The sequence below is a fragment of the Paroedura picta genome, chromosome 16, assembly GCF_049243985.1.
Source record: "Paroedura picta isolate Pp20150507F chromosome 16, Ppicta_v3.0, whole genome shotgun sequence".
Lineage (NCBI taxonomy): Eukaryota > Metazoa > Chordata > Lepidosauria > Squamata > Gekkonidae > Paroedura > Paroedura picta.
This window is the reverse complement of record NC_135384.1, coordinates 132,168-151,288: the sequence shown is the minus strand read 5'-3', so window position 1 is coordinate 151,288 and position 19,121 is coordinate 132,168. Positions and strand designations below refer to the sequence as shown.

The 19,121-nt window shown below is 57.7% G+C and overlaps 1 protein-coding gene across 3 annotated transcripts; it reads right to left on the bottom strand.

The window, feature by feature from the left end:
• Positions 1–4,522: 4,522 nt before the first annotated feature.
• On the bottom strand, positions 4,523–17,597 carry NAT16 (N-acetyltransferase 16 (putative)). 3 transcript variants are annotated; one of them, XM_077312906.1, is made up of 5 exons: positions 17,436–17,582; positions 13,785–13,925; positions 10,964–11,174; positions 8,166–8,390; positions 4,523–6,549 (listed from the first exon to the last, which is right to left on the bottom strand). In XM_077312906.1, exons 3-5 carry the CDS (start codon positions 11,150–11,152, stop codon positions 5,995–5,997), a joined length of 969 nt encoding a protein of 322 aa, XP_077169021.1. In that variant the 5' UTR covers positions 11,153–11,174; positions 13,785–13,925; positions 17,436–17,582; the 3' UTR covers positions 4,523–5,994. The 3 variants fall into 3 exon arrangements, with proteins under 3 accessions (XP_077169021.1, XP_077169020.1, XP_077169022.1); XM_077312905.1 differs by lacking the exon at positions 13,785–13,925 and having other exon boundaries at positions 17,436–17,597; XM_077312907.1 differs by lacking the exons at positions 13,785–13,925; positions 17,436–17,582 and adding an exon at positions 8,665–8,853.
• Between the last annotated feature and the right edge of the window lie 1,524 nt (positions 17,598–19,121).

The following is a 19,121-nucleotide window of genomic DNA, read 5'->3' as shown; positions in this document are numbered from 1 at the left end:
GCGACGGGCCACTTTGGCCTCCCTGGCCGAGCCGGTCGGTCCCACCCAGCAGAGGCCTGGAAGGCAGGTGGGAGCCCCGGAGGGGAGGGGGCGCTGCCTCTCTGTGAATGGGTCCTGGGGTCCCGTCCCGGCGGCCATGGGCAGGTTTCTGGTAGAGGGAGTCCAGGTGGTGGTGGTGGGGCTGAGAAGGGCGGGACATTTCTCGGACAGAGGCGGTAGCGGCCGCCTGAGGACCGGGATCCCTTTGCCCGCGGTCTGATTTGCGGACCCTTCTTTGCCCTGCTCTCTGCCCTAGCCTGCTGTGGGGTTACCTGCGGGCTAAGCAATGAGGTCTGGGGCAGGGTCCTGAGCAGCTGCGGGAAGCTACAGTGGGCCTTTTGCCCAGACACGCATTCCCACCACTTTCGTCTACCATCTGAGATCCCATGCCCCCCGAGACTGGTCCTGAAGCCTAGGAGCCTGAAACCCCCCACCCCAGCATCTTTGTCCTACAAGAAGGTCCACTGGCCACTGAAGTCACTCAGGGAGCAACATCCATGTCCTGCTGGCACCCAAACCTGTCGAGAGGCCAGGCAGAGAGCCCCCTCCCCCCCACAATGCAGCTGGCCTCCTTCTCCTCTCCTCTATCTTCACAACAGCAACCCCCCCACACACACACACACACTGCAAGGCACTCAGCCCGCACCTATGACAACCCTGAGGAGACAATCCTGGGCCTTCCATACACAAGCAGTCTGCGGCTCTCTTCTAGACCCTGGTACCCTCCTGCCCACCCCTGCATGCACACCCAGGGTCTGAAATGCCTCCCAGGTGGCCCAAGCCCCTTTGAGCCTGCAGGGGTCCACTGGGCTTGCAAGACAGAGTTCTAGCAGAGGGCTGATCTCACTGACCTCTCTGGCTGCACCTGCCACAATAGAAATCTTCTGAGCAATATCAGAGTGTAATTTTGTTGGAAATTTTAATATAGATTTATTTGTATTTTGTATTATATTAATAATACTGTGATCTGCCATGAGTGTGGTGAGATACAGCAGAATAAAAGTTTAAAAAATAATACAATAAAATGAGATTTGATTTCCAGCCCTCCTTTGACACTAAAAGGGGCCTAGGAGCATTCTTCCTGCTTCCTGTGTTGAGCAGGGGGTTTGACTAGATAGCCTGTATGGCCCCTTCCAGCACTATGATTCTATGATTCTATGATTCCAGTTAATCGGCACAACCCTCTTGTGAGGCAGAGTTGGCTGGGATGGTGAGAGGCCCAATGTCACTTGGGGAGTTTTTAAAGAGGGATTTGAATCAGGTTCTCTCTCACAATGGTCCATCATGCCAGAACTTGCACCACACAGAACCCAACCCTTTCTGGGTCACACATGTCCAGTGCATGATACTCAGGATCTCTCTGTGCATGTGTGCCTCCCTTGCTGTGCTGGCCTCTGCAGGAATGTTGTGAGTGGTCCTTCCTGGAGATGTCCCATGGTGGCCCAATGAGGAGTACAGAAGCCTCCAAACACTGTTTCTGTGCACTGGGCAGAAAGAGTCATTTGGGGGGGGGGCTGTTTCCCTGAGAGCAGAGGATCCCACAGAGGAGAGTGATCACCTGCCTTGTTCTGCCTGGATGGAGTTGGTAGCTGGTGCCTAACCTTGCAGGCAGGCAATGAAAGGCACTTCCCCTCTGGAGGGAGGAGACAGCGAACCACAGGGAAGGCACTTGGCAACCCTGCTCTCCTTTCCTCTGAACAGTGAATTGCAACAGGTGCAAAAGGCCTCTATGGCTACTGCCAATTCTCCTGAGTCGAGGATGGGTGTTCAGGGCTTCAAGGGAGAGGCTTCAAGGAAGCCACCCTAGGAAAGGAGGTGCAAGTGCAGGAGCTTCTGTCCTGTGCAGAAGACTTCTGGGACTTCGGGGCCTCAGGAGGAGGACAACAAAAAGGAGGGTGGGATGGAAGAGAAGAAGAAGAGTTGGTTCTTATATGCTGCTTTTCTCTACCTAAAGGAGTATCAAAGCGGCTTACAACCACCTTCCCTTTCCTCTCCCCCCAACAGACACCCTGTGAGGTAGGTGGGGCTGAGAGAGCCCTGATATTACTGCTTGGTCAGAACAGCTTTATCAAGTCACCCAGCTGGCTGCATCAGAAGGAGGAGCGGGGAATCAAACCCTGCTCACCGGATTAGAAATCGGCACTCCTCATCACTACACCAAGCTGACTCTCAGGACCTGGACAAAGAGAAGAAGCTTTAAGCAGGTTCCAGGTGGGCTTCAATAGGGAGATTGGAGGGGGCTCCACCACCAATGACCTGTCTTTACTTGCCACTCACCTAAGGACAGGGGCACAGAGAACAGAGTTTGAAAGGCAGGTCTTAACTAGTGGGGTGGATTGCATGGGAGGAGGTGGCCCTGCCAGTACCCTAACCCCATGTCCTTCAGGGCCTTCATGATCAGAACCAGGGCACTAAATGGTGTCCAGAAAACAGTGGGTAATGAGTGCATATTTTCACATTAATAATATTATGCCTGGAGTTGAGGCAAGGTTTGTGGGCAGTCAATGTGGGCAGTCAATGAAGCTGATGGGCAAGAAATTCAGCGCAGGCAAAATAACTTGCTTGAAACAAACCACCTGACGAGAGACAACTTGAGATCACAATGCATTCACAGAAGGGCAGCTAGGCTGACCAAGGGGTTGGCATTCAGGCCCAACCAGGAAAGGCAGAGAGAGTTGTGTCTGTGTCGCTTGGAGAAGAGGTGGGCAAGGGGTTAGGGTTAGGGAACAGGATGCCTTGTCTTGACCCCATAAAAGGTAGATATGTTGAAGGGGGGGGCAGCTTGTTTCCTGAGACTTCAGAGTCAAGGACTAGGAGCCATGGGTCCAAATTATGGGAAAGGAGGTTGCACCTAAATACTGGAATCATAGAATCATAGAGTTGGAAGGGGCCATACAGGCCATCTAGTCCAACCCCCTGCTCAATGCAGGATCAGCCCTAAGCATCCTAAAGCAAAAGTAGGGTCGGCCCTGGTTCCTACTTGGATGGGAGACCATCAAACAAGTCCAGGGTTGCTCAGTGGGGGGGGGGGGTAGCCAGCCCCCTCGGAATGCCTCTTGCCTTGTTTCTGTCGCCTCAGGCGACCTTTGGGGGCCTCTGTCTGACTGCCCCTCAAGTGAAGCTGCTGGATTGGATGGACCTCCCTCGGTCTGACCCTGCATGTCCTACCCCAGTGCCAGAGGTAGGCGGAAGGCCCCAGCTGCTGGCTGCGCCTTGCATGCCCTCCCTTCCGGCGCCAGGGATCTCCTTGGGAGGGAGCAACCGCGTAACTCCGAACGGATAGACCTCCCCCTCCCTCCGCCGCCAGGAAACTCTCGCGGCCGCCAGGAGGGGCGGACCGCAGCCCACTCTCCAAGCCGCCCCCCCCCCCCCGATACGCGGCTGAAGGACCGGTCCGAAGGAGTCGTCTCGGTGCTGCCATCTTGTGGCCGCTAGCACGCGAGGGGGGGCAGTAGATCGCTAGAAGAGCGGAGAGGGAAGGCGCGCGCAACGGATGTCCCCCTGGGGGCTTCCTCCTGTTCCTCCGGTTGCCTCCATGCAGCACAGCTGGGGCTCAACGGGGCCGGGGCCTAGCCTGTCCCTTCAGCCCTTGCAAGCTTCCTGCCAGTTCTGCAAAGCGGAAGGAAGCAATCCGGTCTATCTCCTGAGATGCTCCTGAGTGCTTTTTGACTCCGGCGTGGAAATGGCTGCAAAACCCGTGCGCGTCGGATGGAGGAGACAGACAATGCCCGGCTGCCTCCCCGGGTCTCCAGAGCTCTTGACTTGCTGCTTTGCAGAGAAACGGCAACTGTCCTCCATGCCCCCAAGCAAAGGATTCAGACCCTACCCCACCCACAGCTCCTCAGGGGAGAAAGACCCTTCCTCCCTTCAAATGGCCATCTTGGCTGAGGAGCTGGCACTGGAGGCAGGTTTGTGTTCAAATGAAGAGTAACAAGTAGGTTAAAATCACCCCTTTACTCTTCCAAAGTTTAGAGAGTGAGGGGGATTTTTTTTTTTCATTTTGAAATTGCCTAGCAGAATTTTGCTAAATTTTCTCTCACTCTCCCAGGCCCTGCAGCTCAGGAGGGGAGGAAGAACACACATGGAGTTCACCAAGATACTTACCATGGAGGTGGAGGAGAGTCCTGCAGAGGCCAGAAAGGCTGGGGTGGGGGTGGGGGGGTGCATGAGCTTTCAAGAGAGTAAAGGGTCTTAGGTGGGCCCTAGCTCCTCTTGGCATGGACTCCTCCCCCCACTGAATTCTTCTTCTTCTCTTCTTCCTCCTCCTCCTCCTGGGGGTGTGGTGTGCCTCCGACTGCAGCAGAGCAGAGCGCTGGCTGACCGCCCACCTGCTCTAAAACTCCTTATGCAGCAGGAACTGCCAATAGTGAGCCTCTGCTTCCTCCTCTTGCCCCACTGAACTGGTCCCCTGTGAGGCGGGCCTTTGGCCCCACTTCCCTGCCAAGCATCATGAGAGCCCAGGGCAGAAATGAAACGCAGACTGTACCAACACGGCCAAGCTTTATTGCGATGAGGGTGAGGAGGTTCTGGAGGACCAGATAGCAACAGGATGGGGTCCTGCCCCAGAGAGTGGGCATGCCCCAGTGGGAAAGGGGAAGGCAAGTAGCCCCCAGGCCCCTCCTGCCATGGGATCACGGGCTTATACAACCCCCCTTCCCCCCCATTTTCACACCCCACCCTACTCACAAGGGGGGGCGGGAATAGAGGGGCAGTGTCATGGGCTCCTCTGTCAAACAGAAGTTGCTCTGGAGGGGGGCTGGACGGAGCTCACACGCTGAGGAGGATCAAAGTACTGCTTGCAGGCAATCTACTTATAAATATATCTCCATTTACAAGACTCTAATATTGCACATTAGTCAGTCTGAAAGCTGCACAAGAGGAAGAGGGAAGTGGCCCACTGGAACTGGCGGTGGAGGGGGGGGGAGAGAAGAAACAAGGGGGTGGCTGCGCCCCACAGCATTCCTTCTGCAGGCGATAGAGGTTGCCATGACCTTGGCTGGTCCATCAGTCATCACCGCCCTCCCTTCCGTAGCCACGTCAACCGTTGCTAGGTTCCACCCAGTGCGTCAGCCTGGTTGCTAAGCTCCCATGGCTGCTGCCATATGCAGGGGGAGGGGTTCTCTCCCAATGTCAGCTCTTGTGCACCTGTCACATAGCCCTTCCTCGCCTGCCCAGGCCCTTTCCACAGGTATGTGCCTGGGGATGTCAATGCAGAGCACAGTTTCATAGCTCGGTGCCCAGAGAAGCCCAGAGAAGCTTCCTTCTAGAGCTGAACGAGTCCCCGGCCCGGGCTCTGGGCTGAAGCTTCGAAGCCAGCAAGCCCAGCAGCAGGGGCTCTTGGGCTGCTGAGGGTGGGGAGGATGAGAACCGGTGGGGGAGAGTCACTGTGCACTCCTAGCTGGCTGGAAACCCCTGAATTGATTGCCAAGGAGAAAGAAAGTGCGGGGCTCTGCTGAGCACCACACTGGGGCCCATGCCAGCTCACCTACTGGGGCCACAAGCTACTCAGGCACTGCCCTCCACAGGCTGACCTCCAGCTGGTGGGGCTTGCTGTACAGCAGTGAAATGACGCACAGCTGGAGAGAGGCCCAGCTGCATCCTCTGGCCACCCATCAGCTGGGCTGTCTGACGGAGATTGCTGTCTCTAGCGACTGGCCACCCACACTCTGCCTTTCAGCAGTGTCGTCCCTCTGGCTCTGTGGTTGCCCCCCCCCTCCAGATGCCCCATAGTCAGCAACAACCCATGCAGAGGCACCGGGTGGGGGGGAGGAGAGAGAAGGGGAGCAGGAAGGTCTCTTCTCTCCAAGGTGGCAAGGTGGAAAGGGGAGCCACAGACTCAGATTCCCGGGATCACATCTTAAGAGGCTAACAAAGTGCTTGGGTGCGGGGGGTGGGGGAGGGCTGGGAAGGAGGGGGAAGTCTCCCCTGGGGCCCCCTCCCTCCTGCTGCCCTGAGCTAGATGTCAGATTCAAGGAGGTACTGCTCTGTGTAGTCCTTGGCCAGCTCCAGGCCCAGGGCCCCCTGGCAGAACTCCGCCATGTCAAGCCAGAGGGCCGGATCCAGGAAGAGCTGGCACATCACGTTGCCCTCGAGGCCCGGCACCTGCAGGCGGAGGTGGTGGATCAGATGGCTCTTGATGTGGGCCAAGGTGTGGCCAAAGACGTCAATGTTGAGATAGAACCAGTCTTTGCCCAGGGGGATGGAGAAGGGGCGAGTGCTGAGGGTGGCCACCGTAGGGCGGGACTTGGTGTCCACCACCCAGCAGAGCTCTTTCTTCTGCAGGAGGCCCAGATTGCTTTCCATGGCTTTGAAGGGCTGCCAGTCCTGGATGATCGTCTGGTTGGGAAGGACTTCACGGCAGAAAGACTCTCGCAGAACCACTTCTGCCACTTCGCCCGCTGTGAGCAGCTCAGATGGCTCTGGGCAGAAGCCATTCTCTGCCAGGGCCAACACCAGGATGTCAAGGCGAGACAGCAGGTCTTGGGCATTGAAGCGCACGAGGAGGATCCCCTAAGTGGGCAGGAGAGACAGGTGGGGGGCTATCGAGCAGGCTCCCCTAGGCAAGAGCCAGTGCCTCTGAGTTCTTTGACTCCTAGCCTCTCCTGGAGCAGAGGAGGCCACTGCCAGGGGAGAAGCACAACCTCCCCCACGTAGGAGTGCTCAGGCTGGTGGAGCAGACAGCCTCAGAGTAGGTCCAGGTCGCTCCACCTCACCTGCCTCAGAGGGGTATTGGGGGAATAAAAAGAGACCACCCTCACCCACCCCCATTCAGTAGAGCTCAGAAGGCATTTGGTCTTGAGCCGAGCCAGTCTGCCAAAGCACCCTAGCCAGGGATGGCAGGGGCTCAAAACCCCAGCAGCAGCAGCAGCAGCAGCAGCCCGTACACCCCTCCCCCCTCCCCTGGCCCAACAAGAAAGTCAAAGTTCTGAGACAGAAGAGCCAGGCAGCGGCTGGCTCTGCGGCTCTGCCAAGCTTTCCCCATCCTATGTCTTGGCTGGGCTTGCCGAGGTTGCAACACTCAGGGGAGCCCCTCAGGTCTGTGTGTGGGACCCACACAGGGGCTGGGGGCCGCTTTGCCTGGGAAGGCATCACAGTGGGCTGGCCCTCTTGCAAGCACCTGAGGGGCAGAGAGGAGATCGATCCACCTCAGTGCCCCTTGGTGGGCTGGTCCCTGTTGTCCTCTCTTGGGGCCCATCCATAGCTCTGGTCACCCTCACCCACAAGGACATAACTCTGGCCCCACCTCTTCCTGTCAGCTGACTCTGATGAAACAGTAGTGCCCAACTTGCTGCTCAGGGCTTTGCTGGGAGTCCTGGGACAACCCCCCCCCCTCTCTCTCTCTCTGGCAAACCTACCTCACAGGGTTGTTTGGAGAGGGAAATGGGGGAAGGGCAAACCGGTGAGGGTTACTCGTAACTCCTGGGAGGAAATGCACAAAAGAGACAGCCCTCTAGGACCCGCAGCTCCTTGGGCTGCCTGCCCCACAGCTTGATCCAGGAAGGGGTTGCTTCTCTCACCCCTTGTCTGACTCAGAAATGCAACAGGTTCACGTGTGATGCCCTGGAGAGGGCAAAGGGGCTGCAAGGGCCAGACTGGCTGAGGGAACTTCCCTTCACTGCCCAGCCATCATCACTGGCAAACAGGAAGATGCTCTTCTGTGTGTCGCCATTGGGAAAGGCAGGAAGGAGACACAATTTTTCAAAAGTTGGAAGCCCTGCAGATTCATGAGAACCGCCATCCCTACCCCCACTTCGGCTGCCATAATTGCTTTCTGTCCCGTCCCGTCCCCCCCAATCATCTGATGCACATCCCTGTGCCAGCCTTGAAATCAGAGGCTGACCTCAGGCCCTGCCAAAGAGGCCCAGGAGAGAGCTCCAGTAACATCTGCCTGTGCCCCTGAGTGTGAATCCAGTCCTCACCTGAGAGGGGGGGGTGCAGTCCTTAATTTTTCAGCAGTCCTACCCACCCACGAGTCCTCTCCAGAAACGCCCAGACTCAGCTTGGCCACCTGCTGAGAAGTGGCCCCTTCTCTCCCCCCACACCAGACCACTGCACCTGAGCTTCCTGACCCCCTTCCTGGCCCCCTTTGTTTGCTGGAATACTCCCCTCCCCACTCCGTTGCATACCTGCTTAGCAATGACTCTGTACTTCTTGAAGTCCTTGGGACCCAGCTTATCATCTCTCGTTAGGCGTGACACCTTGACCCCTGGATGCTTCTCCTTCACCATTTCCAGGCAAAAGCGCTGCAAGAGGCCAGCCACGCCCTTGCCACGCTCCCAGGGGGCCACACGCAGTCCCTCCACCAGAACCGTCTCGCCAGCATCCACAAGGTAGACAGACTGGAGGCCAATCTGGTGGTGGGTTGGGGGGAGGGGGAGGGGAGAAAGCAGACAAAGGCCCATTAGCGTACCCCTGCAAGTGGGAGCCATTTGCTGCCGTTGGGGGGGAAATGGTGGCATTAATTAAACAAAGTAGGGGGGGCGAGGGGGTAGGGAGGCAAAGAGGATGGGGCCAAAGTGCCACCATTCCAAGGCAAGTCAGACTACATGATTAAAACAGTTACAAACAAGAGCACAACGCGGTGAGAGAGAACAAAAGTGTGCAGAGCAAGCGTCATACTAGTACCATTGCGTGGGGCCCCTGACGCTACGAGGTCTCAAGAGCAGAGACAAACAAAGAGGGAGACATATATTTTGGTAACTTGTGTCCAGAGGCCGAACTGTAAGGATTTAGGATCCACGCTCCAGCAGCCCCGTCATGGTCCTCCGCGGGAGCCCCGCCACCTTCCTTGACGGGACCTGATCCCACACACACCTACATGAATAAAATCCAGCAAAAATCATTGGGTTTTAATCCACTGTTTTCTTTCAAAGAGAAAAAAAAAGGAGAGACAGAAAGAAAAACACAGAGGAAAAAGAGAGAAAGAGAGCCCAGAGTAAAGCCAGAAACACAGAATTTCAGGGAAAACCAACCCTCCCTCCCCACCTGGCAGAACTGGAGTTGGGCACGGGTGGTGGGATGTGGCACACTGGGGGGCAATAGCCTATGGGGTCCCTCTATTCCCTCCTGAGGGCAGCCAAGACAGCTGGATTCTTCCCCCCAGCCCAGGAGGAGAGTCAGGACCTGGCCTATCCCAAGACCCCTCCCTCCATGCAAGCCCCACCTGCCAATCCAGAGGGCTCAGTAGCAGTGACAAGGAAAGCCCAACCCCCAAAGCCTTCCTGCAGTGGGATGTGGGCAAGCGTCAGACTTGCCCCACTGAGCGCCTCTTCCACAACCATGCTGTTCCTTCATAGAAGGGTTTCATGTGGCAGGGCCCCCTATCTGCCTGGTCCCCTGAACAGACCATGACTGGACACTCCGCCACGGAAGTAGCCACATGCAGGCTGGTGACTCCCTCTAATTCTGGTGAGCTTGGCTTGGATGGGGACCCTTTTGAAGAGCCTGCATGTCCCCCCAGTGGGGAGACCAAACATCATGCTGAGCTCCAGGGCCAAGGTTCCACACCAGTGTGCCAGACAGACCTTCCCAGATGCCCACCTCCCCCTCCATGGCAAGAACCAGGTGCCACACCAGCATGAAGCACCCGAAGGCAACCTGTTCCACCCCATCCCACTTGGCTTGGCATTCCTCTGCAGCAGATGGCGCATGGAGGGGGGGCTCCTCAGTCCACAGATCCTCTGGGCTCCCAGCTCAGGAGCGCCCCTCCCTCCTGCTTGCCCCAGGGTGACACCCAAGAGACACCTGCCTATAGGCACCCCTCCTGCCAAATGAGCAGCCAGCCTCCTCTGTGTAGGCCCCTCCCAGGCTGACAAAGGTCTGGTGCTTCCTCGGCTGGTCCGCTCAGTGGTAGCACTCCCTCAATGCCAGCAAGCAATTGGTGGCAGCGGAGGGGGGGGTGCAGTTCCAAAAGCATGTTGTTCCACTGCAGTCCCTGGCCCAGGATCCAAGCCCCGTGTGTGCAGATCACTTCTGACAGCCAGTGACTTGGCCAAGGGAGGGAAGGAATGCAAATGGAGCATGAAGAGGCGTGTCCCAGAAGCGCTGGTGCTGGAACCCAGGGACTCGTTTGACCTGGAAGTGGCCTTCCTCGAGGCAGCAACTGGTGGGGCACTGTGTGAGCAGGAGGCTGGCCCTGAGGGGCCTTGGGTCTGATCCAGCAGGGCTGTTGAGCGTGTTTGTTTGGGACAAAAAGTAGCTGTCCGTCCTTGCAGAATCTTGGGCTAAGAACACTCCTTGTCTTCCTTTGTCGGTTTTGCAGTCCCATAACCACTCAGACGGGATCGCCTGCTCTTGGGACCAGTCAGCCTTCTTCCTGCCTATGTTCTGCTACACAATGGGTGTGGCCAAGTGGCAGAAGATGGGGGATCCAGAGTCAAATTTTTAAATTGCACATTTGAAATCCTCGGTCCATGCCTCAGGAAGCAGCTTTGCTCTGGGCTGGAGCCCAGGCCTTGCTGTGTCCCTGGATTCTAGATGCCCCAGCTGGATTCTAGATGGGAGATGTGATTCTATGAAACTTGCATTATTCACCAGAGCCAAAGGCCCATGGTGAAGTGAATCCCTTCTGTGCCTGAAGGCCACAGTCACAAGCTAGCCAGGTCCTGTCCTGAATGTCTTGGCTGGTCACGTGCATGCACAGCTTTTTCACTGATGTGCTCAAGAGCAGCTGGACATGTGGCACACCTAAGCGTCCTGCCAAAGCCTGCTACAGGTCTACTTGGTTCCATGAAAAAGGCTCCCCCTTCTCCCTCCCTCCCTCCCTCCCTCCCTCCCTCGTGCAGGACTCCACAGCAGTATCCCAAGTGGGCTCCCTCTCCAGCCTTCTGCAGACCAGGCAGCCTGTCCCCAGGCACCACAGAGCTTTGGGTAGAGAAGCAGAGGAGAGAACAGAGCTTAAGGCCCCATTCTCCCAGATGCTCACCACAGCTCCATTCTTCTTGGCCAACATCACAGTGCGGTTGGGCTCACGGATCCAGGAGTGGTAGCGGCTTGGGAGATAGTCGAGACCGCCATAGATGCCCTTGGACATGGCCAGGATCTCTTCGAACTCCTTCTCCGTGGCAACTGTGAACTCCAGCTGCGGCTCTGGGAGGGCCTTCTCCAACTTCATAGCTACACAGGACACAGAGGGGCTGCAGGGAGATAAACTGCCATGAAACCCTTCAGGGAGGGAGAGGGGAAAGGGGGCCCCATTGGACACCCCCCTCCCAGCCTCTGAAAGCAAGCAGGTTAGACATCTCACCTTTCCCTCGGATGCAGTCCTGTTGGCCATGTGGGAAAAGTGGGTCCAGGATGGGGTTGCCAGCTCTGGACTGGGAAATTCCTGGCAATTTGGGGTAGAGTCTGGGGAAGCTGGGATTTGGAAGGTGGGGAAGGGAACGGTGGGGTCCAAGGCCACCAAGTGTGCCTTCCAAACCTGCCATTTTCTCCAGGGGAATGAAGCTCTGTTGCCAGGACATCAGTGGAAATTCTGGGAGATCTCCAGGTCATATTCTGGAGGTTGGCAGCCCTAGCATGAAGACAGTTGTGCCCTGGCCCCAGCCCAGAGCAAGGCTGCCTTGCAGGCCAGGGCTTCCATGGCCTCTCTGGGCCCAAGGGTTGTGTGTGAAGGGCCTAGATTCCCAGTGCACAATGGAGAAACACCAATGGGACAGCAGCAGTTGGGCAAGGCCTTGCACACAGCAGTTGCTTGACCAGAACAGACAATCTAATGGCTATTCGGTGGGTCATTCCTACTTTGCAAAATGCCATTTCTGTGTAGGCAACGGACAGATGGGGAGGCATCACTACTGCCTAGCAATGTTGTTAATAACACAATTCAGGTGCTGACAGTTCCCATACCTCTCACAGGTGGCCCAGCTTCTGGTCTTGGGGCGGCACTAAAGGGGTACTCTGAAGCAGAACACCCAAGGAGCCGGTCAGCTTGGCAGCTTTGGAGAATCACCCTAGCTCTACCACGGGAATTACAGGGACATGGGCTGTGGAGGCACGGCTGTCACTCCACCAGGGCCCGGGCATCAAGAAGCAGCGCACTCTGAGTCACATGCGTCACTGCAAGTCTCCAGGGTGATTTTTTTCCCTCCACAGGAAAAAAGGCAGAACTCTCCTAACTGCCTGCCTGGAGAGACTGTGAGATTCCAGAGAGCCCAAACTCTTTGCAACTCCAAAGGAACATGGAAATTATTGTGCAAATGCACCCAAACTGTGTGCTGCCCAGCTGCCAAGCGTTTGGCACTGGCAAAATGGCCGCTCCATAGAAGTGCTGTGGTGCCAGAAATGGCTCCGCTTCAGCGCCACCTAGAGGCAAGCAGCAGGACCATCCTGCACAGACCTGAACCCATGCTCTGGAGGGGGTTCATGCAGCATGGGACCCCACATTTACACAGGAGAAAGGGCTTTCTTGCACTGTGGGAAAGCTGGATAGCCACCTTCCGCACACAAAGAGAGGCATGGAGACTCTATCCTTCTGTGTGAACACACCGTCCTTGTGGATTCGATGCCACTCATGTGCCTAAACTTCCCTAACCTTTCCCACATAACAGTCTGACAACGAGTGCTTGCACTTGAAAGCTCATGCCTTGAATAAATCTTTGTTGGTCTTAAAGGTGCCTGGCTGGACTCTGATTTCGTTTTGTTGTGCTGCTTCAGACCAACACCGCTACCCACTTGAATTCTTTCCACATAAAACAAGGGGGCTGTGTGCACTCCCGTTTCTTCTGGCATCCTCACTCAGGAAGGAAAACAAGTGACCAAGAAATGCAAGCTCTCCTCAACCCCCCAACTAAAGCTGGCTTCCCAAGCTCTGTCCCAGTAGGGCTCTGTGATGCTGAACTGCTCCTCCCATCGGCTGCCTTCCTCTGAAGTATCTTGCAGCACACTGCGCCCGCCCCTCCACCAGCAGACCTCTGACCTGCAGTCCCCAGGGCTACAGGCAAGCACAAGCAATTCAGCCCAGAGGCAGGGAACCAGCTTTGCTGGTCTGGTTACAGGGCTGTTTGGCTCCAGGCAGTGCTGTGCTTCCTTCGGCTGGCTGCAGTGTGCTTTCAGGGCTCTGGCTGCCTCTTGCCTCATCGGGGGTCCTGCCCTGACACTTTGGAGACAAAATCAGGACAGTTAGGGGAGGCTGATTTAGTTTCCCTCAGGGGGAGGGGAGGGGAGGGGAGGGGAGGGGAGGGGAGGGGAGGGGAGGGGAGGGGAGGGGAGGGGAGGGGAGGGAAGGGAAGGGAAGGGAAGGGAAGGGAAGGGAAGGGAAGGGAAGGGAAGGGAAGGGGGAAAACTGGGAAGCCCAAAGATCTCTTGGAAGCCTATTTAATGATGGATAGGAAAAGTTGCAGCTGATCCAGGGTGCCCTTTTATGACCTGGAGCAGTGGTCCCCCACCCCTGGTCAGGGGACTGGTACCGGTCCGTGGATCAGTCGGTACCAGGCCACGGCTCTTTCTCGTCCTGCTCCCCGGCTGCTGCCTCGGGGGCTGCCCTGCCACTCTGCTGCCGGCTCACCTGTGGTGCTCTCCAGCGGCCGCCATTGCTAGGGCTCCCCCTCGGCGTGGTACTGTGCAGCTGCTGCTGGCAGCGCCCCCCAGCGAGTGGCGGAAAGTCAGGGGCGCCAGCAGGAAAGCAAGTGGAGCAGGGGCTCAGCCGGCAGCGGCAACGTCCCTTGGCAAAAGACTACCTCCCCCGGGCCTCAGTAAAATTGTCAAGCGTTGACCGGTCCCCGGTGATAAAAAGGTTGGGGACCACTGACCTGGAGTGTCCTGCCCAGCTCCCTCCCTCCAGCCAAGGTCCATCTGGCTAGGAGATCTGGCCTTGCCAGTGGCCAGTGCCTTCTCTGACTCCCCTGGGCCCCTCTGCAGGCTTCATCAAAGACAGGACACCCTCCTCTCAGCTGGGGAGAGACGGAATAGAAAGATGTTGGATAAACAGTAACAAATAAAGCCTCTACATTATTCCCTACCTCTGATGAGAGGAGCTAAAAACAGAGACATAGGTATTCCCCACAAATGAATGGGGAGGCAGCTTTCTGCAAGAAAGGATCCGAGAAGCTTGTGAGAAATTTAAGTCCCCTGCCCCTGGACTCCTGATTTCTGCTCCCCCTTATCAGATAAATGACACCTGAGCTGCAGGCATTGGATTTCCCCAGGAAGGGGCCATTAATATTCAGTCGACTGGATCACGGAACTCGAGACCAAAGGCCTGAGAAGGAGGAGGAGGAGGAGAGGAACATAACACCACCCTGAAGCTTGAGATGTTCCAGGCACTCTGCTGTGCATGGGAGCCTAGGTAGAGATGACCACAAGAGGGTAATTTGAGGCAGGCATCTGCATCCAGAATGTGGAATGGCTGTTGCAGGAGTCCTTGACTGCACCTAAACACCCACCAGCCCCATAGTCATCTATGGCCGAATGCCCTTCAGAACAAAGGTGTGTGTGTGTGGGGGGGGGGAGGCCAAGCACACTGGCATGATGGCCATGTGTTCTAATCTCCTCTCCACATTCACTGAGACCCCCCCCCCTCCTGAGGTTTCTCCTGCCTTACAGCCTATACATGCTGCCTCCAGTGTGGTCAGAAGCTGTTTTGATCCTAGTGGGATTCCTTCAGTCACTCTCTGTGCCAGGAGAACAGGACTCTTGTCTTCACATGCTGGGGGTGGGGTGGGGGTCCCACCAAAGAGGTCCAGGTAACCCAAAGACTAGTGTTTGGCAGCCACTTACTTATCAAGCATCACTCAGCCAGAGCAGACGTCAGTAGGTCTCAACCACACACACTCACATACACTTCTGCCACAGTAATGGTGTCACTCTGTAAGATTACATAGGAATCTTCCACTATCTGCGGTTGAGCTGGGCTGACAAAGCCGTCCAAGTGGGGGAGGGGAGACACACAGAGGCACCTCCTGCCCAGTGCAAGAGAAGCATTTCAGTGGACTGGGGGACACAAGTGGACCAGGGTTACCCAGCATACCCAAGGCCCCTATCCGCAAGCAAGCAGGCAGCCGTAAGGAAGGAGAGGAAAGAAGAGGAGGGTACCCACCCTGTGCCAACCCATTATGCATGCCTGGGCCATTCTGCTCAGCATGTAGAAAGACACAACAGTGAGAGATTTTAATCCTTGACCAGCCCCACATGTGGAGAGAGGGCAGACTTCTGGTCAATTTTAAAAAAAGGGGTTAACAGTTAACAGGGAAGCAAAGGCAAGCCCTTCCATTGCTGAACAGGAATCTTTGTTGCTGTTGTTGTCCAATGGGGGAGATCTGCCCAGAGAGGACTCCTGTGCAGAGGCACCTTCCCAAAGTTGTGGGTCACAGCTAGAGCCAGGGCTGTTTTTAGGGGGGGGCAGGGGGGCAGCAACAGGGGAGCCTTTTGAGAGTTCCTAGCTCAAATGCCGATTCGTACCCTCTTGCTGAAGGGGGAAGCTTCCATCAAGAGAGGCTGTTGCTGTGGCCAGTCTCATAAAAAGGATGCCCCAGACGGAGGGGTGTTTTGGTCCAGTGTTGCTGCAGACCATTTTGACCCCCCACCCGGGCCACCTTCCCCTCATGTATATGTGTGTGTGTTTCTGGCCACAGCCTGTCCTCCAAAGACCAGGGGAAAGGCAGGGCTTCCCAATCCAGGAAGGGTCTTGAAGGGAGCCCCACCTACCCTTATGAGGCTTCCACCCTCTCCTCTCGGGGCCTCGTGGCCCAGCTGAGCAGCCATGGGAGAGGAACGCTGGGCAGGAACGGCCCTGAGATGGCAGAACTGAAGGCAGGCCCCCTCCCTCCTGAGATGCCATGACCGCAAGCGCTGGAGAGGGGGGGAGCAGGTGTCCCAAATCCTTCTTCCTGGGTAAGCCACAGGCCGGATTAGGACACACACCAAAGTGGCTTGCCAAGCCTGAACCAGACGCCATGTCAGTAGAGACACACTTTTGACAGCCATATGCCCTCAAGGCCTGGCCAAAAAGGGAAGGCTGTGGCCATCCACGCGGGGGGGGGGGATGCCAGAGAGCAGCCTGGAGGCCCCGCTTCACCCTGCCCATCAAGGGAACAAGGGCAAAGGGCTAACATCTCCTTAGCCCTGCCCCTTCCGCCATCCCACCCTCACAGTGCAGGGGGTGGGGGTGGGGGTGGGGGTGGGAAAGAAGCCCGTCTGGAGCACCTGCCTGAGACCAGAGAAGGGTGAGGGGCTTGCTCCTCTGGCCTCTCCCTTTCTGCTGAAAGTGTCTCTCTTGGCCATAGGAAGGAATGAGGACAGGAGCAGACTCGTTGTGTATGTGTGTGTGTGGGGGGGGGCAGGGACCTCTCCCCCTCAGACCAAAGCTCTCTCCCCTCCCTCACCCCATTTCCTCGAGGACCCCCCACCCCTCCCCAGACATTCCACCTTTTCTTCAGGTCGGCTGTGGCCTGTAATGCCCCCTTGCTGGTGCCTCAGAACCCCCCCCCCCACGGGCTTGGGAAAGGGGTTCAGCAGCCAGATTTGGGGGGGGGGGGCATCAAAGCAGATGGTCGAAGGAGCACCGGCCAAGAGGCGAGGGATAAGCTAGACCAAAGTCTCCTTTCTCACGACGAGGTGGGGCTGCAAACTTCTCCCTCCACCCTACAGGGGTGTAATAAGCCCCCCCCCCGAAACTTCCAGCCTGTCTCCATGACCTCTGTCGCCACTCCCGAACAATAAGGACCCGTTGAGCACCACACATCCTGAGGAGGGGGGGTGCTAAAATATCCCCTCCCCCAAAGGTAGAGGAGGGGCGACACACATAGCCCCCCCCCCCGACCCCGTTCCATATTAAGCAGATGGCGCGGTGCCCCTCCTGCCGCCGTCGCCACCGCAAATGTGAGGGTGCCGCGGAGGCGCGCCTCAGTCATCCTCGCGTGCCCCCCCCCCCGGTCACATGCCCGACCCAGGAACAGGAGGCGGGCGCACAAGGAAGGAAGCAGAAAGCGCCCCCCGCCCCGGCTTAAAAGTCTCCGTGTCTTGCGGCCGCGGGGAGGGGTGAGCTTGTATGAGAGGGCCTGGAGCAAGGAGCGCGAGTCAGACCGGCGAGGGGGTATTTTCGGCTCGTCTCCTCGCCGGTTCTCTCCGGGGAGGGAAGAAGATCTTTATGCCTCGCTGGAAATGGCAGCCCCCCGCCCCACGTCCGAAATGAAGTGACTGGGGAAGGGGTCAACCAGGCACCAGGTTGCGGGGACGAGAGGAGTTCCTGGCACCCTCGGCCCCTACCCCGCTCGAGGCAACTCTGCGTCCAGCCCCGTCCCCATCGGGTTGCGAGCCAAATTGTTCAAAGGGAAGGATTGCCCAGCGAGCCTCCCGCTATGGGGTGACGCGTGGGCCCAACGGTACCAGGCAAAGAGGGGGGGGGGAGTTTCCCGGACTGCTTGGCTGACGGTCTGTCGTACTCCGCCCCCCCCCCCAAGTACCTGCTGTTCCGGAGGGCGGACGGGCGGTAGGATGGCCGGGACCGGGGCCGCTCTGGCTTGCGCTTCTCCTCCGGGCTCCCTTATGTTCTGTCCTGACAGATGCGCGCCCGGAGACCTCCCCCTTCCCGCGGTATAAAGATGCGCAGAAGCTCCGCCCACGCTGCAATAGGCCACACCTCCCCCAGCCCCAGGGGGGACCTGCCATCCCCCTCCTCCGCTCCCGCACGTCAGTGAGGGCGGAGGGGAGGAGAGCAGAGGGCGCTCGGGGACAAGATGGGGGAGGGGAGATGTACTTCAGCCCCCCCTCCCCATCCACGGGAAGCCCGAAACCCGCCGGCACACAATCGCCGGCCTTTGCGACGCCCCCGCCCCGTTGTGTAACCCGAGGCCCTCGTCTCTCTCCCTCTCCCCCCCCCCCACACCGTCGCCTTCTTCGCACCTGGACACGCAGCCGCGAAGCCCGGATTCACAGGGCTGTTTGCGTGCGGGAGGCTAGGGCGACCCCCCCCCCCCGCGCCAAAGCCGGGCGCGGCCCGCACCAGAGCCCTGGCTGCAGCCTTCGAGAATCCGTGCACCGCCGGCACGGCTCCCCCTTCCCGGCAGCCGCGAGGGTCAGCGCCCTCCTCGCCCTCCCTGGCCACCCCTGCTGCAGGCCAGGTCAGCCACAGAAGCTGCTGCCCAGCCGGACAATCCGGCCAAGCAGGGCATAGGCCCCTGGGCATTGCCCCCCAGACAGGTGGGGTGGTGGTGGTGGGCCTTGGCAGTCGAGACGACAGCCACTTCCAGACCACACATGACCCTGAAGCTCCTCTGAGTCCTCTGCACCCACCCCACGCACTCCCAGAAAGGGTGGGCCACAGAAGCCAGGCAAGTCCATCCCTCAGCAAAGGCCTGGGTTCCTCTCAGGGCACAAGAGAGAGAGAGAGTGCCCGCTTTCGGTCTGAAACAAGCTTGCGGAGGGAATGCCAGTGCATGTGTGTCTTGTACCTGGGCACCAGAGCAAGCCAGGGCTGTAGGAATGCAGGAGGGCTCAGGGAGGGGAATAAAGCCCGCCGCTGTGAAGCTGGGGAGACTGAACAGAAAGAACAAAACACCAAAGAAGCCATTATCAAGGCAGCCTTGCTCCCTGGTGAAACTCTGTGGCGTTTGGAAGGTTTGGCGTGGGGGGGGGTCAGAAAAGGTGATTGGCATCCAGGCAGAGTAGACTGGCAGGGTGGAGGTTCCCCCCATGTCAGAGGCAGGCTGCTTGGCCAGGAGACCTGAGGTAATTCAAAGACATCCAGGCTGTTTGCTAGGCATTCAGTTCTGTACTTTGGAGGAACATAGAATGACCTTGTCAGTGGGGATGGGGGCTGAAGTTGCAAGCCCCCAAGACAGTGGCCAGCTCAATGCCATCAGTGTCCCACCCACAGTCCTGGCCACTCCTTGGCACCATGGCCGTGCCTCCTCCCATGGCTTGTTTCTAGCATGGCAACCGAGGCAGTTTGAGCCAAGGAAGAGCCAAAGCAGGCAGCACATAAATGGGGATGGGACCCTGGGAACAGGCAGGTTTTCCCTGCCACTGGGCAGGGGGTGGGGAGCAGGCAGTTAGGATGTGGGAAACCCAAGTATTTGAATACTACTCCCTCTGCCATGAAAGCTCCCTGGGGGACCTTGGGCCATCAGGCTGTATCTTCAGGCCACTCT

What these genes read in the sequence shown, in the direction of transcription:
- NAT16 (XM_077312905.1), bottom strand. Translation starts at nt 11,152, where the DNA reads ATGAAGTTGGAGAAGGCCCTCCCAGAGCCGCAGCTGGAGTTCACAGTT. An exon ending in CCAAGAAGAATGGAGCTGTG is followed by an intron (nt 8,391 to 10,963) that starts GTGAGCATCTGG and finishes ACCCACCACCAG; the next exon opens with ATTGGCCTCCAGTCTGTCTA. An exon ending in ACAGAGTCATTGCTAAGCAG is followed by an intron (nt 6,550 to 8,165) that starts GTATGCAACGGA and finishes CTGCCCACTTAG; the next exon opens with GGGATCCTCCTCGTGCGCTT.